This window comes from Sinocyclocheilus rhinocerous, unplaced genomic scaffold (assembly GCF_001515625.1).
Source record: "Sinocyclocheilus rhinocerous isolate Xijiao unplaced genomic scaffold, SAMN03320098_v1.1 scaffold512, whole genome shotgun sequence".
NCBI lineage: Eukaryota > Metazoa > Chordata > Actinopteri > Cypriniformes > Cyprinidae > Sinocyclocheilus > Sinocyclocheilus rhinocerous.
This window is the reverse complement of record NW_015638979.1, coordinates 358,894-384,558: the sequence shown is the minus strand read 5'-3', so window position 1 is coordinate 384,558 and position 25,665 is coordinate 358,894. Positions and strand designations below refer to the sequence as shown.

Here is a 25,665-nt window from a genome sequence, read left to right as displayed (position 1 = left end):
TCTCTTAATTGAACTGTTCACTAAATTGTTGTTGTTCCATTAAAGGAATTTGCAATAAAATGTGTAACAAATTAGAAAAAAATGCAAGCTCTCTAGTTCTATTTTAAGAATACATCCTGTAGCAACATATTCAAAACAGACCATTGTACATTAGCTCTTAGATACATGTATCTGTCATGATGAATGTATATGCTTGCAAGAAGTTTCATAATGTTTTATGAAAGTCATTTCATTACAAATTGCATGGCTACTATGCTAAAATCAGTTTGAGACTATGATAGCGTCATTGTACATCTCACTTCCATGGTGCTTTTTTAAGACTCATCTGAAATGATTCAATGGGTATCAATAGACCTGTCCTACTTTCCGCTCACAGAAAAATGCACTAACGTGTGTGTGTGTGTGTGTGTGTGTGCACAGAAGATATTCTGTGCTGTGTTAAATCTATGTCATAAAGCGCACTGACCAAACTAAATATATCTGAAGTTACACTTACTGTGATGCTTTTGAATGTCACGCATAAATGCATTAAGCAATTCGGTATTGTGCAATCCATGAAATCTCATTTTCATTTATTGATTTTTGCCAAACATCTTGAAAATGATCTGCCGGGAGCTAAAGCCAAACATCTGCAGGTATGCAATAAAGCCAGCTTTCAAAACCTGTTTATTCTTAGTTTTGTTGAGCATTACATCCGGTATTAGTGGATTGTGTCCAATACCCCTTCTGTCTATAGGCATGGAAAGGTTTAGATTGGATAAAAACTTGATTTGACATATTAATCATGTTTTTCTTCCTTCCGACAAAACACTCGAGGTCCTTTCCATTTCCTCAATATACTTGGGCTTTGACTGGCATGTAATTTCAAGAAACTTGAAAAACGTAAATTCTGATAGAACAGGTGTTGAAAGAATAGCATCATTTTGACAAGCTCCTACTTGAATGATTGCAGGTTGATACGATTGTGATGCAGTCCTGGATAATGGTAATTTGAGTGCCACCTGAACTAAGAATTGAATGACACATGACGGCCTGACACATAACTGCTTAGCCGAGTCCAAATCCCTAATGTGAAGCCTAATCACATCCACTGTGCTATTTAGTCAGACTTAGGACTTTAACTAACAGCTCACAGAATTGATGCTTCTTCAGTGCTTTGCCTCAGTTGACAACCTAAATCATCGTCCAATTGCTAAATATATTTCTGTATCTTTTCATGTGTCAGAGGTGTGGATAAGTGGTTTGGAGAAGGGATGGATAGAGTTTTGTTCACAGTTTTCAAAGATGAGTGTATGTCACACACACAGTCTGTCTTTTGGCAAATGCCAAATTAGAATTTTTTACCCAGTTTACACATTAATTTGTGCCAATGTATTATTTGCTTGTGTTTGACTTGAACAACCTTTTCCAACTCAAGATAACTGAAGAATCTTCTCCTTTTCAAAGTTTTCATACTACCTATGGACAATTATAATTTCATTTTATCATTCGTCTTTAGTAATGTTTTATAACAATTTTATTGATGCAAAACCTTCAAAAAATGTTCTTGTACTATATATTTTGGTTTGTGTCGAGCTCCAAATAAAAAGTGAATGTAATGAAATTAATTAACCTTCATTTGTGTGTGTGTGTGTGTGTGTGTGTATACACTATTTCCAGAACAAATCCACAATGTATCATGATACTGTATTGTGAAATAAAATCACTTTTAATGAGAAAAAGTAGGGGTGTTTGTCTCATGCCAGTTTACAGACTGAATATTTTTTATAGAGACTGATATTTTTTTAACTGAGAAAATCTGAAGAAAAAAATTTTTAGTAATGTTTATTTCTCAGAAGACCCCCAGTTTTATTCCTATGCATGTGTATTTGGGAGAAAAAGCCTGTGTCTAAAGATTTGTAACTTTTGGTGCAATAAATACAAATTGAATCAACACATATCCTGAGAGACCAGTGTATCAATCCATAAATTGTGCACTTCTCTGACAACGAATATTTTTTATAGAGACTGATATTTTTTTTAACTGAGAAAATCTGAAGAAAAATTTTTTTAGTAATGTTTATTTCTCAGAAGACCCCCAGTTTTATCCCTATGCATGTGTATTTGGGAGAAAAAGCCTGTGTCTAAAGATTTGTAACTTTTGGTGCAATAAATACAAATTGAATCAACACATATCCTGAGAGACCAGTGTATCAATCCATAAATTGTGCACTTCTCTGACAACGAGGCCATTTTTCATACTTGATCCATGCCCTGTCTTTGCCTGTTTGTTTGTGTTTTTGTGTGTGTGTGTGTGTGTGTGTGTGTGGATCAATTCTAATCTCAGTCACTGGAGATACAGCAAAGCAACACTGTATGATTTTGGATGGTGGCTGTCCAAAATAGGTGCAATGCAAGAAAATATAAATAAATAGAAGACTGAAAAGTGGCAAATGCACACAATTTGTGTTCTTCTTTCCACTTGAAGATACTTCAATGACACTCAGATGGATAATCTACTTTTGTAGCACAGATAACACTAAAGATACCTTACATACTAGATCTGTCTACTTCACTTCAGGACAGAGGAGAAAATTTGTAGTCACCTAAAGAAAAATACCTGTATTCTCACATATAGCCCAAATGGAATCTGCACACTTTTTGCCATTGTCTCTGCTGATATAGAGAGAAAATCTGTAGAATGGATTTAAACATAGTAAAGTGTATCAAACTGAATGTAATAGAGTCTTATTGGTAGCATTATCAAAACAGTAAAAATGTTTATTAAACAAGGGGCGTAGTATACAGTATGCTAAACTTTGTGATTGACATGTTCTGCAGAGGCTATTTTGGGGCATAAATATGTCTTTCTCCATCACTTCAGAGTTTTGACGGTTGAATGTGTGCATTCTTGGCAACATAAAAAAGTGAATAAGTCATCAATACATTTTAGGATGTACCACTGGTTTACTGCTAAAAATATACAAATATGGTTATATATAGAAATGCATCAAACTAAAAAAATAATTCAATAGAAATATAATTATAATATATTATATAAATGGTAACACTTTAGTATAGGGACAAATTCTCACTATTAACTAGTTGCTTATTAGCACACTTATTCTTAACATATTGGCTGTTCATTAGCACTTATAAAGCACATATTCTGCATGACCATATTCTACATCCCTAGTCCTACCCAATACCTAAATTTAACAACTAATTTACTAACTATTAATAAGCAGCAAATTAGGAGTTTATTGAGGCAAATGTCATAGTTAATGGTATGTTAGTAGCGAGAATTGGACCTTAAAATAAAATTACCATTTAAATAACTCAAACATTTTGTGCACTAGTTTTTAATGTACACAAGTGCAAAAACAGGACAGGCTGCAAATGAGTTGAATTTACAAATATATATATATATAGCTGTTGAATCCCTTTTAATGGTTTCATATTTTCTACTGGTAGAGAAAAACACACAAAAAGGCCAACAAAATCATAATGATTACATTGATAGCTGTTCAGGCTGCAAATGCACGGCATTACTACTATCTCTTGCATTACTAATATCTCTCTTTGTAGGCTGTTAAAAAGCTTGCCTCTCTCCTTTGTATTACACAAACTAATCCACTTGTCTCTAAAAAAAAAAAAATTTGATTATGACTTTTTCTAACTATTAATGCTCTAGTTTGCACCTAGCAATCAGAACACCTCAACAATGCCTTACTGCCCAGCAACTCTAAACAATTTAGTAATAAGCTAGCAACAACATAAAAGGCCTTAACATCCGCCTAGCAATGCCTTAGTAACCACTTAGAAGTTAGAACACACTAGTAACTGCCTACCAACTTTTCATAAAACCTCAACAACAACTTAGCTGTTTCAAGATATAAACATTCAGTCGTAAATATAACCTTTAAATCGGTGTAGACTTTCAGACTAAACTTTGTCAAGTCAATGTTTACATTTTGTCTTGAAGAACTTTGTTTTTCATTAGTAGTTGTATTTATTTATTCATTTATTTATTTATTTATTTATGAATGGCTTAGATGATTTGTGTTAATGATGTGGTCCATTTTCTGGCCCACCTTCACTGTGACCACAACCTGGTGTTCTAATTATTCTCACACTGTTCAATTTCTGCCTAGCCCTGAGGTTTTTCAAACATTATACATCACTGAACATTGGTTTTATTTATGTTTTTAAGTAAGCCTGACTATGGTGATGCCCCCCCCCTCTTTTTAAATTCCCCATCTCTATTGCTCTCATCAGATTATCTCCCTACTTTCCAGGTTTTGGAATTATCTTTACAATCAACCCCTCTGGATATTCTTCATGGCATGAGGAAAATACTGATGAGCTGAGCATTGTGTTTCTGGAAATGGCAAAAGGTAGTCAAATGGCTCTGTAGACTCTTGAAGAATGTTCTGGTGTATTTTACTGGCAGGTATTAAAGCTTAATCAAATCTGTTTCTACAGTGTAGACTTTAAATTGTAACCTACAATACCAGTGGTTGCTTTTCATGTTTGAGCATCTGACACGCCAACATTAGCTCAAGCAACAGCACGAGTTTGTGTATGTACTATCTGTCTGTCTCGGCAATGGTACACTCTAAAAAATGCTGGGTTAAATACAACCCAGTGCTGGGTAAAATAGGGACAAACCCAGCAATTGGGTTGTTTTGACCGAGCGGTTGGGTTACTACCCAGAAGGTTGGGTTAAACATTTAACCCAACCCTTGGGTCAAAACAACCCAATTGCTGGGTTTGTCCCTATTTTACCCACCACTGGGTTGTATTTAACCCAGCATTTTTTAGAGAGTGGAGGCTTCTCAGAATCCTACTGTGCCAGTCTAATAGTTTTCATTTATATTTGTCCCAAAACATTAATTAATGTACATACTGATTTCACCCTTAGCTGCAAAATGCATTGAGTATACATTGTTTCAGTAACCAGTTTGTTGTTTTGTTGCATAATATACATCACTTTTTCTAGTATTACTGTTTTCAAACTCATCAATGCCACTTTGTCCTTAAAGTGAAATTTTGAATGTACAATATGACTGTTAGATTCACTATTTTGGGCTGCCCCCTTGAACTTGAGTATGCAAATACCGAATGATGCGTACAGGAATCCATACCTGTGAGTTGTCATACATTTGAATTATTTGACATAGCAATCAGTAGTTACAACAGTCTCGTTTTGTATTCATCTCTATGGCATAATAAAGTAAAGCAAACAAACAAAAAAACAGCAATGATTGAATTAATAAAATATGTTTTTGGACTTACAAGGAGTTTTGAGTTGAAACTTGCAATATATTTTTATAGTACAGTAAACTCTTATACTGTATGTCAAAATATCAGAGAAAAGCTTATTCTGTCAATTCATGACCCCTTAAAGTTAGAACAAATATAGCATACACATCCATGACACATAACATATATAAATAGCAATTTATGTTGTGGAAGCTTTTTTTTTTTGTTCAGTTATTTTGTATTCCTCTCATGGCCGCAGTGGAGCCAAAAACCTTTCTTTAAAAGTAGTAAGCGCTTTGTAATGCAAATCTCCTATTAGGAAATGGCACAATCCATCTCTCCCCACTGTACACTCAAACATCAGCATCACCACCTTTTTTTAAACATTCATATTCATAATGTAATCATTCTGCCTTCATAACATTTCTCAAGGCCTCCTCTATGACATCCTTTATCACATACAGAAACGCGTTCATCCTCTCTCCTCACTTTATCGCAGCCCCCAGAGCAATTATTCTCCCACAGGATGCCGAAGCGGGCCTATGCTTGCATTCCTAGCCCTATATTACAATAATTCTGCAAAACATGACAGCAACCTCACGTCACTCAACACCTCTCTCATGTTTTAGAGCAATTGCTGGTGTAGCTATTGTACCGATAAAAGGTGAGCTTACTTCTAGGCTTGGAATGTTACCTGCACAATAGCAAGGTTATTTTATCACGGGCAGAGTGGTAAGCCACACGGTGAGTTGTGTTGGTAGCTGAACAAAAAGGAAACCTCCAATGTGATAAAGAACAGACGACAAGGCGCAGTAGGATGGAGGTGAACTTGTGACCCAGGAGCACAAACAGATGATGGCTTCTGGGTTGCCAAAAAGGAGTTCAGCATGAGCTACACTAGCAAACCTGCACTTTATTCAGTTGTTTGTTCTTTTTTTTCTCCTATAAGATATTTTTGCTTGTGTGTGTGTGTGTGTGTGTGTGTAAAATAAATGATAAAATTATTTAAGAAAATATATATTAAATATAAAATAAAACACACATGCAAATATTTTGAAATATAAATATAAAATAACTTTCTATTTGAATATATTATTAAAAAAAAATGTTTTCCTGTGATTGCAAAGCTGAATTTTTCACAGCCATTACTCCAGTCGTCAGTGTCACATGATCCTTCAGAAATCATTCTAATATGCTGATACTCTACCATTCAAAAGTTCCATCTAGGAATTCTGCCTGACCAACTTTGAATGTGGTTCATTCAATCAAAATTCAGTTTGTTTACATAATATTCATTTTACAGTGTCAAGAAGCTGTTTTTGCACTGATGCCAGATTTATCGATTTAATTATCTACTATTTAGTTTGTCTCCATCAAGTTCTAAATAAAGACAGAATCTAAACAAATGATATGAAGTACCTTTCATTTGTAAAGTATTGAATCCACTTTATTGTCCTATAATATATTAAAATATAAACTATTTTAACTGAATTTAAAGCAAAAGTATCTATATTGTGTGATATATCATTACCATGAAGAATTCAGACATAGTCATCCATAGCCATCCCTGTCAATATGATGTGCTGATCATAATCATCATACAATCAATATACTCATCATCCTGATCATATTTGCATAAATAAGTGGGCCATAAGATAATTTTATTTAGTGCTGACAACAAAAACAAGTGGTTTGTTTTTTCTTTAAAGAAAATGTAACGCATTGATCAAAAATCAAACAGTGACGACCTGGGCTTGCAGCACAAAGTGTTTACTTTCTATATCTGTGGGAGTGTTTAATGATTTTTACTGTAACACTACTGCAATTAGATTAAATACAAGCAACAGAATACACTGTAAGAAAATTATCAGCCTTTTAGATGCTTAGAAATGTAACAATACTGGTCATCTCACTTTCGGAAAAGTCTTAAGAGCCCACAAAGGCTTAGGAACATTTAGATCCTGCATTCAGAGCAAACTAATCCACTGGCCTTTCAGCATCTGAGGACGGTTTGTAATGTTCTTTTGAAGCAGAATCTAAAGGAGGATGCAGTAAACATTTTTATTCAATTAGTTCAAAAGATCAGAGAACTGTTAGATCAATCGTCCGTGTACTTTTAATGTGAGATACAGTCATAACAACTTGTGATTTCCCCCTGAGGCATTAAAGCATGGAAATCAAGCACAAGCTGCTTGGCTGGAGGAAACACAAAACAGCTGGAGAACCTGGAAAAACGGTCATGCTGTAATGCTATAATGCCACTGCAAAACAGCTGAGTAATCAGATATTCTATCTTTATAAAACAGTGAATGGAAGAAAATGTCCATAGTTACTTCTTTTGACAAGTGTGTTGACATAAATGGACTAATAGATCCAATTTCTCTTTTAGAGATAACGCTTTTAGAGATGTTACTGGAGATTTTGAAGATCTATCTTCTTTTAGACAACTACAAGGCATATCTGTTTTCTGAGTAATTATTTCACACCATCCACAGCAGGAGAGGAGTGGATGACTTTAGTTCATTCATACTGTCACCTTGAGAATGTTTACTAAGTCTGGACGATATGTAAACTTTGTAAATGTTGATGTTTTTATTTGGAATTAAATTTCATTAAGAACATCACCAGTGGTATTTCAGGAAACTTCAAGTATTACTTTTGCTGTTAGAGTTGGGCTAACACTTTATTTTGATAGTCCACTTTAGACATTCTAACTATAATAAAGTTTGCGATTACATGTCAGCCACCAGTCATTAGAGTATTAGTGGACTGTCTACTTAATATCTGCTAACACTATTCGGATGGTCCCATGTCAGAGAGTTTACTAACTGTAAGTATCTTTGCAAGTGCATTATTCTACTAACCCTAAACCTAACCTAACTGTCTATTATTACTCTAATGAGAGTTAGTTGACATGTAGTTGCAAATTAACAAGAGCTATCTGACATGTAGTTGCAAAGTTACTTACTACTTACTATAATTAGTAGAATGTCTAATGTGGGCTATCAAAATAAAGTGTACCTAGAGTTGATTTCAATTAACTGATACAAAACTCTGATTCAGTCAAGTGTTTGTATCATCACCCACAGAAGTGCCATCACATGAGTCTCCATGAGGTATTTTACATTTAGTAGATGTTTATTTAAAATATATGTAATACAGTATATTGTTGTTTATCAATATGCATTGCTATATTGGTGCATATAAATGAGAATAGAGTAATATACAAGTATATTAAAAGTTGACACAATTTACTAAGGGTTTGCAAAGTTACTTAAAAACATTGCTTAATCTGTATTTTCAAAAGCACCACATGAAGAAAATACAATTGACTTGAATACACTAGAAAGACAGCATCCTGACACGAGGAAAACAAGTAAATAGGAGAGAAAGCAAGAAGAACAGCAATAATTAAGATTTCCTCAAAATCTGCCCAAAACATATGGCGATGGGCTGCAGAGTAAAATGGGTGGTGCCATAGGAAAACGCTCTACTAGGTAACAAGTTTATTTGCTCGTGCAGTTTTTCCCCCGACTCCAACTGTCTGTATGAATAGCATGGCAGAGGCAATTAAAACAGTGGCAATAGCTTACAAGGGTTTTATCCAGTGTTGGAAAAATCATTTATTCATGCACCCGCAAAGTCAGCATTAGAGAGGCAAGCAATTTGGCTTCCCTCCAGCCCAGCTCTGAATTCTCCTCTCTTTAAAGTCAGCCTTCTAGGGGATGTCGAGAGGAAATACTCTGTAGTGACATCACAATGGCGGTGACAAATTATTGGGTCAACTGTCTGTGGACACAAGTACCTGAAATCTAATGTACACAGGGACATATTGTTCTCCCAGAGCTCCAGACTGCACAAACATAAACCTTATTAAATCATACTGGCAAGGACACAACGTTTCCTTGGCTATCTCTCCATTGATGCGCTGTGCGTGCGATTATTTGTGGAGCTGAAACATTACGTAAACAGCTCATCCTCTTTGGAGACAGAGATAAGACAGCGCCCCCGGTGGGAGATGTGTACCACTGCAAGTCCATTCAGGGTCTCCAGACTAATACATTACTATCTGTGGAGGATGTTACACTCTGAAATACCCTTTCTGTCCCTCCATTGTATAAGGGATGGCAAAAATGAACCAACTCTGGACTAAGCTTTAGCTTTAACTAAAGCCTAAATTAAGCTTCTGAGCGGCTTTGCCACAGTTTTGACTGCATTTGCACTTTTCTTGATTGTAGAGTCATACAAATCCTACTGTTTCATTTCTATTACATGACACACAAGAAAGATCCAATATATGGACGACTCAGTACAGAGGTTATATGAAATGCACACATGACCCTGAAATCAAAATCATTTAGTCATGATTTTTCTGGATCTGTATCTGCTGTGGTCATAAGCTGCATCTGCCTTATCAAAATGAAAGGTCCTTTCCTCTCATCCCTAAGTAAACAACTTGCTATTTTTAAGTAAAACATTGCTCTGTTATTTTCCCTCTTAAGCATCCTGACCAACAGTTCTGTTTTGGTGGGGCTAGTGGCATTTAGTAGTGTATTAGTTTAAAGTAGTTTATGCAGCTACTATCAGTTCCGGGTCCTCAAATATGATGTATGTGTATGACTGTTGTATGACTGTCACTGTGCATTTGTGCTGGTTAAATTGCTATACAAAGGTTAAAGGAAGGAATATATTAACTAAATTACCATTTAGAAATGTAAGACACTCAATATTAATGACTTGTAGAATAGTTCTAGAAGAGTAAGTGTGTGTATGTGGTTCAGGTATACTCTACGATTTTTTGAAAATCTAAAAATGCCAGTAGTTTTGTGTGAGGGGTAGGTTTAGGGTAAGGGGATAGAAAATTCAGTTTGTACGGTAAAAAAAAAAAAAACATTACGCCTATGGAATGTCCCCATAAAACATGGAAACCCACCGTGTGTGTGTGTGTGTGTGTTACTATCTACCTTTTTCTTCAACGCAGAAGTAAGTCTATGGGCGAGACTTCCGGTTCATTAGCCGCTATAAGTAAATAACGAGAAGAATAACAACATGCAGTAAACGGTAAAACTGTTTGCACTACAAACCAGTGTGTTCATAATTAAGATAATACATTAAAATAATATGGTAAGACACACAAATTTTCAATATCAAGCAGCAAAACGAACTGTTTTGTACAACTAAAAATAGCTGGATGCGGAATGAGACAAGAGCCAGAGTATTCAGAGTATCCACTGAATGCAAACAGCGGATATGTTGTTTTCATTCAAATCAAAGCGTAAATAAACGTAGAAAACATATCCACGTGGCGCGGCTGACACACAACACCATATGCTGTTTGCGTTCAGTGGATACTCTCCAAAATGGCGCTACTGTTACGGGGCTGACAAGACGTAACAGCTACGGTGACACGGAGGAGACGAATCGTTGAATAAAGTCATTATTTTTGTTTTCTTTGCGTACTAAAAGTATTCTCGTAGCTTCGTAAAATTACGGTTGAACCCCTGATGTCACATGGATTATTTTACCGAACTCCTTGCTATGTTTCTGGACTTTGATCATGTAAGGATCATTGCTGTCTATGGGAGGGTCAGAGAGCTCTCAAAATGCATCAAAAATATCTTAATTTGTGTTCCGAAGATGAACGGAGGTCTTATGGGTTTGGAATGACATGAGGGTGAGTAATTAATGACAGAATCTTCATTTTTGGGTGAACTATCCCTTTAATGCATCACGTTGCTATGTTGCTTGCTATCATAAACACCCTATATTTAAACTATAGTATTACTTGGTAGGAAAATTGTTTATTCAATTTACAGTATTACAATACCAACTATTATTAGCTATATTTTTTTAATTATTGTTGTTATATGTATAATTTTGATGTTGTCACTTTTTTTATAAAAGCAAAAAAATGCAGCCCATATTTATAACCAAATAGGACCCAAATAGGACCATTATTTTTTTATGCATTATGACATTATTTGCATGACTGTTGGGACCTAATTTTCTATCCCCAATTTCGTTTTTGTAACTGGTCCTTATAATACCCCCAAATATTTTTCTATTTGTAATATATATTATTATTATTATTATTATTATTATTATGTTATTATTATGTTTTTATTAATGTAATACATACAAACGCTAATAAAGTGTTTTTTTAATCACACATAACATACATTAGAAACAGTAGAACAAATAACCATAGTGTACAGTACAAAAACGTTGTGTTTAAATAAATGATGATGATAATAATGATTGTTGTTGTCGTTGTTACAATAATTAGAACTGGGGGAGGAAATATGCTCTTGAAAATAATGTATAACAATGTATTATATATATAAACAATTCTAGGGGTTATAAAAATAGGCTTTTTTCTTTAAGCTAAATACTGGACATGGTCTTGGCAGATTTCGTGAAATTTACCCAAAATTACTGCTAAGAAAACTCTTTCCTGGTTCGCAGTATATATCATGTGGCATGTCATCTTTGCAGAGAAAAGTCTGCCGTGACAGGTGCAATAAATCAAAATGTGTCATAGCAATGTGTTTTTAAATTTCCACGCTGAACACCAGTGAATGTCTGGCGTGACTGCGCTATGTTTAGTATCTTGGAATAAGTGTTTCATCACATTAGGAAGCAGTAATGTTTGGCAGGATCATTTTCGTGAAAATCCTGCTGTGACCATCCAGGAATATTTGCACACCAAATCCACACTGACAGCAGGTATTTGATGAAGATTCCACATTTGTGAAGTCCTGCTGGTGAAATTCAGAGTGTGCTCATTGGAAAACAACAAATACAGACGCACCGTATGTCTAGTGCCCTCTAACAACACACTTGTCAGAGCAATACAGCATTGCACAAAGATAAGGTTAGTCAGCTGTCATAATTAATCGACCTGAATGACGATGAAATTCTTTTCAACATTACTATACTCAGAATAGGGTTTAACACAAATATTGCTCATCAATAACACATGAGAGACACAAAAAGACTTTTCCTTTTCTCAAATATGTAATTGTTTACCACTCAACTTTAGTAGATTAATGAACCTCTAATTCCATTACTCTGCTAACTGACTCCTCGCTTTGCCTTTGACTTCAACACAACATCCACTGTCATGTGTTGACGGCAATGTGGCATGTGGCTGAGCCCATGTCAAACATGCTAATGCTCAGTTAGATTCACAGAAGCATCAAAAGCATACACAGCACTGGCAGTGAGAGGAGAAGGCATAATGTGAATTAGGCTTGCACTCAGCTTGGGGGGGAAGAAAAGTTCTTGGACCTAAGATAAAGTATTTTGCCTTTTATCAAGTACAGCTATTCATAGAAATGCATTCACAATTGTTACAAATAAATAAGTGTGTTCCACACATACACAATTGAAAAGCTTCTTATTATAGGTTACTATGTTCCAAATGCATGTTGCCTGCTTTTTATTAACATGAAAAAGCTGAATTTAAGTAAGTGTATGCTATTAAAACTCAAGCATCCACTACCATCTGTTTAAAAGGAAAGTGTATAATTTCTGTGCAAATAACACAGAAATTGCCCAAACAGCAATTGTTTCCTAAACTTGTTTACCCAACACTAACCCCTGCCTTCCACTGGTTAGAAAAAAGAGCCACAACGACAACGTTTGTACATTGATCAGCCACAACATTAAAACCACTAATAGATGAAGTGAATGCATTGACTATATCGTTACAACGGCACCTGTCAAGGGACAGGATATATCAGGCATCAGGTTAACAGTCAGTTCTTGAATTTCATGTGTTGGAAGCAGGAAAAATTAGCAAGCAAAAAGAATGGGTCAGAGCATCTCCAAAACGTATTTAAAACAGCAAGTCTTCTACCAAAATAAATGCAAGGACATTCGGTGAACCAGCATCAGAGTCATGGGTGCACAAGGCTCATTGATGCACATAGGGAGCGAAGGCTAGTCTGTCTGGTCCGATCACACAAAAGAGCTATTATAGCTCAAATTACTGAAAAAAACTTAATGCTGAACATGTTTGGAGTTTGGTGTTAATATACTGCTAAGCTAACAATTTGCTACTCTAATAAGTATAAAAATATACAGCACAAGTTGCTTAAGCAATTTAAACTGAGATAGAACAAAGTATATGAATATCAAACAGGTCATTTTCATTATTTATTTTGCCTTGATCTAAGTCTAAAATGCACTGCTGTTGGTAAAATTCCTCAAGTTGCGTGGAACACAGTTATTGTCACACCATGTCTCACCAATAGATACAGCTATATTTCCAAATTTCCTTTCAGCAAGGTAACTCCTCTTTTTTACCTGTCTAATCACTCATCTCTGGTGCTTGTGTATGTATTTTGCAAAGTCCTGAGAGCATCTCTTTCCTCAGAGGAGAGCATATGCACCGTGGCAGGTGTTTGATGTGCATAAAGCAGCACTAGTGATGTGTGCTATCAGTCAGCGAGAAAGTGATGGATTCTTCTGCTGTGGGCGCAGTGCTCTCTCTGGACCGCTCCCAGCAACCGGAACGCATCTCTGGTGCCAAGGGCTGTGCAATTCTGATGCAGTATTCATGCACCACATCTATGAAATTAACTATTTGTGCACTTGAGCGACACTTTCTCAGAGCGACTATTAGCTAGCCATATTAAACTAACAACTCTTTCAGTATCATTCCCAAATATAGCACCCTGCCCACCCCCTTCCTTAATAAGGTCAAGGGTCATGGTTTGGCTGGCAGATTATTACAATTATGGGTGCAAAAAGCAATTCAAAAGTAGTCATGTTACTTCCAAATATTGGGTCAAAATAAATTAATATAATATAATATAATATAATATATGAAATAATATATAACATAATAATATAATATATGAAATAATATATAACATAATAATATAATGTTTTATACAGGGTTCATAAAGTAATAAATAACTGTCACTGTTCCCCATATACTTAAAATGCATGGAAAAGATCAGCATAAACATTCAGCTAAATATTCCCGTGTTCCATGGCTCCAGTTTTCCAGTATTCCAGTTTTATGGCTTTTTTTCTCCCCATGTTCTTTTCTCTTTATCTGTCTCTCACATACTTTTCTCTTTTCTATTGTTTTAAAAGAAACTTTGATATGTGAGAAATTGGTAATAAAAAAAAAAACTTTTGATATATTTTCTGTGCATGCATAAAGAAGCTTATAGAATTATCAAAGTGTAACAATAGGACTAGCAGAGTAAAGCAACCTTCCCATTTCTCGGTTTTACAAAATGCTTTCTTAGTTCAGCTAGCTTGATTCTCTATCCAGTGTGCTGGATTTGTTCGAGTGACTGGTTATCTCTGCATGCCCTATTTTTTTTTTCTCCCACTCTGAATGTAGGGTACCCTCTTATGCATGTAAGATACTGGCATTTCATTAGCATGAAAAGGGCTGCATTAATGTTTCACTGACACCTTGTGGTGGGGAGACACAGCTCGCAGCCAAGCTGGTGATTGACATTGTCCCGCATAGGTTTCAAATCCACAAGCGGAGAATGTGAGGCTAACAGACAGCACTTATGTGTCATGCACAGAGTTTGACATCGCGGTCACAGCATGTTTGGTGTCAGCCTCTAAAGCCTGTAAGACATAGCTCCATTATGGCCCATGAGACACACAGCGGAGAACCAGAGCTCAACTCTTCTGAGCGACATGCATGCCCTGCGGTAATGGCTCCTGCTTAATTAGCGTTAGCACCGAGTGTCAGCACCATCAGATCAGATGCGTAATACTACACAGCCAGAGGAACCATTGTTCAACTGTATTCATTAAAGGTAAATGGCTCTATTGAGAAGTGCCTCTATGTGATTGTTGTCTGAATGCACCATTAAAGTGCCACCTTCAGGATAATACATCATTACAGCATCATCAAACTGAAAATCTGTTTAGCAATCCATCACTGCACGCATCCTCAACGATCCCTACTTCAAATGTGCATGTTCATCTTAATATTCATATTTTGTACTTGTCTTCTAATGATACTTGTCGAACAATTTTTGCGTTAGCTCAAAGTCAATTGAGCCTCATTGCCTTTCACATTCCATCACATCTGCCACTGACTCATAAAATGACATTTAGCGTCATTAATTTTGCACAACGTCGTAAGCTCAGTAAACTTGTGTTTACGGATATCACCTCAAAACAAAATGTGCTATGAGATGTTATCAGAAAAATTTCACAAAGATCAGGTTATATTTTACCCCAAATTTAGCTAAAATAAATAGGAAATTAGATTTTGCATACATAAATAATGATTAAAAAAATAAAAATAAGAACTTTTCCATTACTATAATGATAGTGGAAATTGTCATGAAAATGTCACAATAATAATAATAAAAAAATAAAAATTAATAATAATAATAATAATAATTACTAAATAGGCTTCATTTTCTTTTTGAAAAATTTTATTACTTTTTGAAGGGATTGAAGATTATAATCAAAAGTAATTAATTCATGAGCAAACCCATTAGTTATTTAAGCTAATATGAGCTCCATAGATCACATGTTGTAACCATATTACAAAATGGTAAGAAAGAAGGGGATTTACAATAATCTTAAGGAAGATGATAAAGACAATGAGAGTATGATGATTATATTTAGTAATATTTGCATTATAATCCTTTTCATAATGGCTGTGGCAATCGCCTCATCATATAATTTAAACAGTGCAGTGTTTTTAAACCTTCCAGTAGATTTTTCTGGCAACTTAACAATTAGAAGTTCAGAAAAACTAAATTGATAGAGGGTATTTTATGTAACAGCTTGGTGGATGTTTTCTGAGTTAACATTTCCAAAACATAATTTTTGATCAATCATTTCCTCCATACTATGAACCAAGTCAACCCGGTTAGAAACAAATAGAGTCCTAAAGAAAACTCATACCCACTGCTCTTTGTAGCTAAATGTTTAGTAAAGTGCAAAGAAAAAAAGATCCTATAACAAATGAATAAATGAAGAAAGAAAGAATGAAAAAAGAAAGAGAAAGAGAAAGAGAAAGAGAAAGAAAACGAAAAAGAAAGAAAGAAAGAACAGGTACAGGTACAGGTAAGAGTTGTACTGTGTATGTATTATAACTTGCAGCAGAAAAAAAAATGAAATTGTATACATAGGTATATACATTTGCACAGCTACTTATGGGCAGGGTTGCTTGTATTAACATGAAGAAACATGGACAAAATGAAGAGTATGTCAGAAGCTTAAGAGACAAGCAACACATATTCAACTGATGAGCGGTTACAGGTGTTTATATCAGCTATTTCAAATGTACCACATACAATTAGAATTTGTGTACAATTAGAATTAGGTGTATAAATCACTCAAGCCTCTTTCTTGTGAAACCTTAAAGATCTCTTAAAATGTGCAGCATAATTACCAGTCTAAGTCCAGCATCTGCTGTGGGTAAGTGTACTTGAGAGGCGAGGAGCTCCGGTTCGAATCCCGTGTAACTACGGTTCGATAAAACGGTTCAAATCTGTATATAAGTTCAAATGACACGGTTGCATCAACAAATGCGTTTTTATATCAGTTTTGCATTTGTTAACACTATCGGGTAGGTTTAGGGTTGGGTTTGGTGTAGGGCATATTTCCAACACGATAGAGCATTAACTTTTAGCAACAGTCCCCGGATATTTGAATTCTGAACCGCCGCAATACGTACCTATATCAATGTAATAAAAACGTGCCAGGGTTCACGTATTGAACCCGTGTTTTAGCGCCACTCAGTGGACATTTCTCTTTGAAACTGCGGCGAAACGTGCAGTAAGGTACGTAAAAACGGTGTTGCAGAAAAGTACCCAGAGGTACGTATTTTTATGAGACTGGGTTGCCCAAACTAGATAGAAAAGTTACATATATCTGACACAGGCAGATCTCTGAGGACATCTAGAAATAGCAGAGGCAATATGTAAGAAAGATAAAAGAAACAAAGAATGACAAAGGATGTATTTGTGCAGTTTGGATAGTTATATGATATATATTACAAATATACATGTAATATAACGTTTGTAAAGCAAATGCTTCCAGATGAAACAGTGCATCATCCATTTGTCTCTGAACTCACTTGTTTCCTCCTACAGAAATGCAAAGGAAATTCTAGAGTATTTGTCTGTAGTAATGCTCTTTGTGGACTGACAGCAATCCATGTTCATTTTGTTTTTTGTTTTTTTACCTCAGGATTGTTGATGCATTTGCACACAGTGCCTCAGAGGAATGTCAAAAGTGCAGCAGAAATAAAGTCTCTTTTTATCACAAAACCAGTAACTGTAAACTGTACCAACTCTGGGCCATCTTAATACATCTTCTGCTTCTTACTGCAACAGAAAAGGTATTTGAATGGAACCTAGACTCCAAACAACATTAGAAATGCCAGGTCACAATTTTTACATATATATAACACACCATTTCCAAAACTGTTTAAAGAGTTGGGAAAATATTATTCTAAGCCATGCAGCTAATCCTAGGTTAGCACTATATGCACTATGTTCTTTGTTTGTTTGTTTTTTGTATGTTTGCATTAACTTGACCTATCTGTCATATATTTATCCATCTGGTCTCTTTTGAAAGCAGACCCTTTCTCATAGTAGTACTGTAACATTTTAAGAGTGGCTCAAATAGACAAATGGCTAGGGTAGCACTTCACTTTTTCATCTGAATATTTCCAAACAAATAAATAAACAAGTAAATGAATGAATGAATGCTAAGACTGGGATTTGGGAATCTTGAAACACAATTTGAAATAAAGATAAATGTATTATATATAGTCTAAGTTTGAGATTGATTCTCACAAAACTGTATTTTCTGTATTTTTTAGGTGTCTTTCCAAACCAAATAGTATAAGGAGCCCATAGAATTCAAAACTGCATAAACTGTAAGAAAAACTAACATTTACATTTGTTTACAACATGTTTATACAAATAAGCACAAATCAAGGTGCGATACCAAACAAGATTGCATGGAGATGTCAAAACATCACTATACCAGCTGTCTTTACCTGACTGCATGTACCATACAGCTCCATTCAAATTTTTTGTATACCGCAAAATACACATGAAAAAAAAAAAAAATATATATATATATATATACTGTATATATATATGAATCTATTAAAAATCAATAGATCAATAGACTCTGGTTGAATCATGGATCGGCTTGGTAGAAGTCATGTTCTGGAGGGGAAAAGGGGGGCATCTCGAGCAACTTTAATGGAACATAAATTGCCTAGAGATGTTGCCTTTTTTTCTAGCTTTAAGCTATTTTCTTACAGATATTTGGAACTGCCATGTTATCCTCTTTGGTTCTTTCTCTTGCCTCCAGCACCTCTGGGAGTAGACACTCTGGCTCATGCATCAACTGTGACTGCCTCGCTGTCGGACACTAAAACTCTTTGGATTGCAAAGGCTGATTCCAAATCATCAGTTCTCATTCTGATAAATCTGACTGCAGTACAGCCAACCATCAGATCTCTCTCATTACAAAGAAGGTATCCAAAGTACATCAACTGGTCACATGGTGTACCTCAAGGATCAGTTCTTGAGCCCCTCCACTTATCCATATTCTCTATATCACTGAGGCCCATTATATAGGCCCATGGTTTCTCCAGCCATTGGTATGCTGATGACACACAGCTCCAGCATTCATTACAACCAGGCAATCCCATGGTAGCTGCATGGATCTCAGACTGCCTGGCAGATATCTCGAAATGGATGAAAGAACATGACCTGCAACTCAACCTAGCAAAGAAGCAAAGGGCTTCTGTTGCTACAATACAATTTTAGAACAGCAAGATTTGTCTTCAATTAGCCCAAGAATGCTCACATCACACCTCTCTTTATCTCTTTATGCTGGCAACGAGTTGCAGCTCGCATCAAGTTCAAGACACTGATGCTTGAATACAGAACATCCATGGGCTCTGCACCCTCCTACCTCAACTTAATCTTACAAGTTTACATCCCCTTCCAGATGTCTGTGGTCGGTAATTGAACAGCACCTTGTGGTACCATCACAGAGTGGCACAAAATCACTTTCCAGACTGCTTTTGTTCACTGTTCTTTACTCGTGGAATTATCTTCCTAATTTGATCCAGGGGACTGCAAACGTATCTTATCTGTGAGCACTTAATGGCATCTGAATTCTGCTGACTTCTGATTTCTGCTGTGGCTTCATCTCAAGCGCTATCTATGGGAGTGTCTTTGGAAGATATCTGTGTGGCAGCAAATTAGGCCTCCCTGCACACTGAAATTTTATAATTTAGATATGAATTTGACTCCTGGGGCCTCTGTACACATAGATTTGATCTTAGAGCATGTGTACGCTAAAATCCACGTCATCATTCAGATTTATAAAAACGGTCTTTGACATGGAAAAGTACTTTTGCGCCACTTCAGGTTCTAAGCTGGTGTAAGCACTTTTCCTTGTATGCAGAGTCGGGGTACCGCAGGTACTAAGCAAATAATAAGAAGAAAGAATATATCATAGGCTACTTCTTCCAAATAAAACATACACACTTACAAACTTAAAAACTATTTACTGTATGTATTATGTATACTTTGGCTCCAGATGTTTAAATTAGTTCAGCCATCATCTACAGGCTATAAAATTGCCTTTAATGCAGTGTTTTGCAAAAGGGAGAATGGCAGCATTGGCGTTCCTCGAAGACATTGTTAACTGCGCGATGAGAGATTTGTCAGATTTCTCTGTGAATAACGAAGAATGGCTGATAAGGTACCGATAAGCTCTAATTTACAAGGACACACCACATGCAACCAGGCCATACTTGTGGAGGTACTAGTGTTCTTTGTCCTTGGGTTCCTGGTTACGAGAACATTTCAAAGAGAAATCGGTGACCGATCAGGAATAACCCAGCCGTCAGTGAGTAGAGCTATGTCAGCTGCACAGTAAGGCTTCATCCATTTGTCCATTTGTTACATAAAGTTCCCATACACTGCCAAAGAGCAGCAGCATGTGATGCTTTGTGAGCCAAACATGATTCCCCAACGCCTTAGGTGCAATAGATTGCACTCACTTTGCCATGTGAGCAACTCATTCAAATGAGTATGTGTTTGTTAACAAGAAGAATTCCCATTCAATTAATGTACAGCTCATTTGAAATGATTGTACAGCAATTCTTAATGTTGTTGCAAGATGGACAGGGTCAAAGCATGACTCTTTATTGTGTGCAACTGCAGTGCGGGAAATCGAGGCCGGAGCAGGTAGAGACGGTTATAATATAAGGAAGAGGCTAAATAAGATTATCTTTGTACTTTGCTGCTATTCTACTTTAATTTCCACAGAATAATTATCTCTATACAATCAGGTGACATAGTTTATCTTCTAAATCCATGGCTTCTCACCCCCATAGTGCAGACTGCCAACAGCCGAAGAAGCCCACTGTAACACAGTCCATGTCTGTGCCTGGTCAGTAGTGAAGTGCACTAAAGGGAAGGTGGCAGTGGATACATCAGGTGGAAAACTACTATACAAGCCAGGCAAGGTGTGCCTGATTATCTTGGCCTGTTGTGTTCTGCACAATATCTGCTTGAGCCATGGACTTGAGATACCAGAAGGAGAAATGCAGATGGTAGATCCTTTCCAATACCCGCTGACTAGAACACTGTCACAAAAGTGAACTCAGAAACTAGGGAGAGCTGGATCCAGATACAGAGAGCTTATTGTAGTAATAATAAAATACAAAAACAAACTCAGGAAACCAGGATACCAACGAATGGAAGGAACAAAACTGAGCACACCAACAAGACATCCATACATGGACATGTACAAGACCTAATAAAGAACAAAGGAAACACAATGTCTTATATACCCTGGAGTTAATATGCTAACAAGACACAACTGGGCACAATCAGGGAACTAATCAACCAGATAGCTACAAAAGGCCAACAAAACTATGGCATAAGAAACTGGAAAAGAACACAACCTAAAAATTAAAATAACAAAAACACAAGGTACACAAAACAGGGAAATGTAGGGGCCAGAAAGAGGTATGGTCCTCCACATAGCAGTATACAGCATATGCACCTTCAGCACCATGGACAGCACCATCAGAGGAGGCCATGACTGGGGCTGGGCTATTCAGTGAGAATGGTCAGGACCAGGGATAGCTTCTCCAGCACAGGTGTGCACCTTTTCCCCTCTAAATGGGAGCCTCAGCTGCACACGGTTAGACACAACAAACATCAATCACATAAAAGAGAACAAGAGGTCTCAGTAAGATATCCGCAGGTGAGGTGAGCAGACGCAGAGTGCTGGATGTCCCACTGCCCAGATGTTGAACAAGATCTAACAAAGACAAATGCTTGAGGGCAGATGTTTTAATGGGGACATGCATAGCCCTGATCTCTTTTGCCCTCCTTCCAGAATTTATTGCACCAAGATCCAGTCCAAGAAGGGAGTGATTCCTTAGTTACAGTTTTAAAGGCAGTTCAATTTTGCTCTCACTGAACTCCTGCCTGGTGAATTGTTTGTTCTGACATCCTGAGATGAACTCCCCAAATCCTGCATTTAATGTTTACAGAACATATAACAAATGTACGTCACTGCATTTGTGTGAAGACATAAATTAAAGTAAATTAAGTGGGCTTGTTATCCTTAGAGATATTTCTGTAATGTAAAGATGTCTGCTCCCAGAGACTCTTATCCCCACTGACCCCATCTGGTCACCTGGCTCCTTCGTCTCCGCAGATTCAGCCCAGCCCTGAGTTTCCATAGTCTCCACTGGTTCTGCTCAGCCCTGACTCCCCTTAATCCCAGTAGTTCCAGCTCGGCCTCCTACTCTTATGCAGACTCCATACAGTCTTCCAGCTCTCCTCGGCTCCTTCTTCAGTGGCACTGCCACACTGCTCGTTACACCTTGGGCCTACATGTCTTAAGTGCCATTCTGGGATGTCAAACCCCTTGCTCCACCTCGGCCTATAGCCCAGGACTCCTCCATGGTCAACTGGGTCTCTAGCTGCGCCTTGTCCCTTCTTCCCTCTGGCTCCACCTTGCTCTTCAATCCCACTGGCTCTGCCCCAGCCTGCCAAGCCCCTGTCTCCACCTTGGTCCAGCGGGCCTGCAGTTCCTCCGTGGTTTACTCCATGGCTCCTCCATCCACCACCTCCTCCCTTGCTCTTCATTCCATCGTTTGCTCCCTAGCTCTTTATTCCATCGTCTCCTCCCTGGCTACTCCCTTCATTGTACCATTGTACCTGTATTTAGGGACCTTTGCTGTCCTCCTACCTTTTTTACAGCCTGCACTACACATTGCCAGGCCACAAACTTTGTTTTGTGTGAGAGCCCACTGGACAGGCTCCCAAAAATGCAAAAACCTCTATCTCCACCTACAGGACCAAAATGTTGGCCTTAAGTTAAAATACTTTTTCTTACCAGTTGGAATTCTCAAGTAAAGGATTTGTATGTTAACTGGTGCTCTTTTACTGTATATGCTAATGACATTAATTAGGCAGCATTTAGGGCAGAGATCTGAAACCATTTATCTGCACATAATTTCAAAATCATTTTAAATTTATAGATTTCACAATTTCACACCTGAAAGAGAGGCGCATGCACATTTTTTGTAAGATTTTTTTTTCTGAATTACACATGCAAAATTGAGTAATAATATTAGATTAAATGTAGGATGTTTTCCATGTATGCTCCAGGTTTTCAGGTTTTATCTGTTTGAACAGTAGTCAGTTCATGTTTTGTTGTCAGTCTGTGTTGAACTTGAGGCACATGCTAGCTAAATAGCAGTCACCTGTAGCATGGTGCTGTGGTAGAGAGTTTCCATAGGGTCAGTTACTGACACAGCATTGAGTGAACCTATAAATTAAAACACCTAGGTTGCGCATGTAACCCTGGTTCCCTGAATAGGGCTGCGTAGCCTGCCATTCTCCTTCATTTCTGCTTAATTAATCAAAAGCTCTGAGGAGTGATGGCTTCCTTATGAAACGCTGGTGATGCAGTGCCTCGAGGGGCTGCTTAAGTGGCATCAGTCATTGAATTGCTGTGTTTCTATAAGGACTGCAGACAATCATTGCAATCATTGTGTTTTTCACCTTTTTGGATGGGTTGGGTCACATTTCTTAGACCATATGTCCATCTATCTTTACGTAAAAATTTGCATCAACCACTCTCATTTAAAAGCATTCTTCATCTACACTATCCATTTTTACTGGGCCTCTGCACTTGTTTTTGTCTCTATTAATAATTTCTTAATCCATTAGACACTTCAAACTTCCCAATATATCCTTTGACAGCTTCTTCAGGAAACATACATTGACCCTTGATACTTTCAAGAACAACATTTGTGATTGTGTTCTACTTTGTAGCTGTAATTTAATGTAATTTTTCTCCTTTAGCTGCATCTGACAAACCCACCACCCACTGTATTGGATGGTGCTGGATAAGTTATATTTCAATAAAGTGCAGTCAGAAAAAATGAAAATCAAGCACATCCTGTGTCCTGTGTGGGGATATTCACAAAGCCTCCACTCAAGAAAAACATGGAGAAACACTTTCAAAAATTACAATCCATAAAAAGACGCATGTGTCCATGTATATAAGGCCAAAATAAAGGCATCGCAAAGCTACAGCAATGAGGAAATAAGGAGCATAAGTCTCACCTCATCTTCAGGTTGCCCGGCTGTGGTTGTCCATCATAGATGGAGACAATGTCAAAGTCCTCCTCCAGAGCGAAGGTGTGAAATGACAATTGTATCCTGTTCCGCTCTCCAGTGACTATGATCCACGTACAGTTGGCATAGTTGGGGTAGCCATGAGGAAAGCCAGGACTCTCTATAGTTCCATTGAGACCTTGTACCAAGCCACCACAAGTTTGACCTAAGGACACAAAAATGGGAAGTTAGTGACCTCCATCTGTCATTACATTATTTTACATTTTACATTATATGTTTTTGAAACAGTTCTGCATTTTCAAGCTCTTAAGCTGTAATATTAACTAATAAAATGTATGTACTGAATGCCTTCTCACTCACTTCTCACAATATGGGCCATTCTACAGAATTGGTCCAAAGTCAGAGTTAGAAACTCCTTGAAAAAAATAAATCCCCCCCCCCAAAAAAAAAAAATAAATAAATAAAAAATTGTATGTATGCAAATTGTATAATGTCCAAAGTACACATTTCTAGTAATTGTGCACTTAATTCTCATATTGTATTTTCAGAAAGTTTTGGAATATTTGTCTTCTCCCCAAATTTGTCACTACACTAATAATTTAATTAGAAGGGTTATATTGACCTATTAAGACTTTGCTTACATCTATATTGTAATGTAAATACATATTTTTAATATATTTTATTTAAAAAAATGTCAGAGGTAAATCAATGACAATTAAATTTTTAACAATATTATAGTGTAATTTATGAGATTTGTTGTATGTTGAATCCAATTTTTCTTTGTAAAAGGCAAAAAGTTGATCATACTGATTTCAAAGTCAAGGATTAATTAGTTTGAATATGCATTGTACCAAAAACTATCATAACATCTTAGTTGATAATTCAGTATACTTTATTTTTGACAAAACATCCCAAGTTTCGGTAGTGACTGCACATTTTCGGTAGTAACAGTAATGCTTTGGTAGTGACCACATCACATAACAGAATTTTAACTTGCATACTAAAACACAAAAAAAAATTGCATAACTGTACTAACATTTTGTTATTTCCTTTTTGTCAAAACCGAAACAATAATGACATGTTTTGGTAGTGACAATTTTAAAAAAAAATTGCATAACTGTACTAACATTTTGTTTATTTCCTTTTTGTCAAAACCGAAACAATAATGACATGTTTTGGTAGTGACAATTTTAGATACTTTTAAACCTAGCTCAAAGATGCTAATCAGCACATGATTAGCTAGCACAGTTCTGAACAGTGGTACACATTTAAAAACTAAATGTTATGGAATAACTCCCAATAAAGTGTGCTTAACTGCAGGAAAAAAAAGGTGTTCGGTAATGACGTTTCATTCAAGTTACACACAGATTTTTCAGACTTTTGAACACATTTACCTCAAAATGATGGGGCCTATCTACTCACCATGTAGCTATGATAGAGGGGGGACATATGAATATTTCCAGACCATAAATGTAGGGGTGTAGTTAAAATCAGTCTCAGACAATGGACTAAAACATACACTGTTACATTTTTCCACATGAAAATGCGGGACACATTTTTTTACTTAAAGTTTAATAATTTACAAATAAAATAATCGCATTGTTATGCACAAAATTCAATAATGAATTCAAAAGTAGTGTATTGTGCACTTTTTTCATTTAAAAGTAGTGCTATATCAACAAAAGTACAATAACATTTGGTTTGCAAACACTTTAAACAAATAAGGTGCTTTTTTACAGCAGTATTCCTTTTACATAGTAGCAGTTAAAAT

General features: G+C 36.5%; 1 protein-coding gene across 1 annotated transcript in view; it reads right to left on the bottom strand.

The window, feature by feature from the left end:
* Positions 1–25,665, bottom strand: part of LOC107750749 (CUB and sushi domain-containing protein 1) — a 495,842-nt gene that overhangs the window by 325,422 nt on the left and 144,755 nt on the right. The window contains exon 2 of the mRNA XM_016566272.1: positions 23,883–24,099. Coding sequence (XP_016421758.1) covers positions 23,883–24,099 — 217 coding nt within the window. The remainder of the gene's footprint in view (positions 1–23,882; positions 24,100–25,665) is intronic.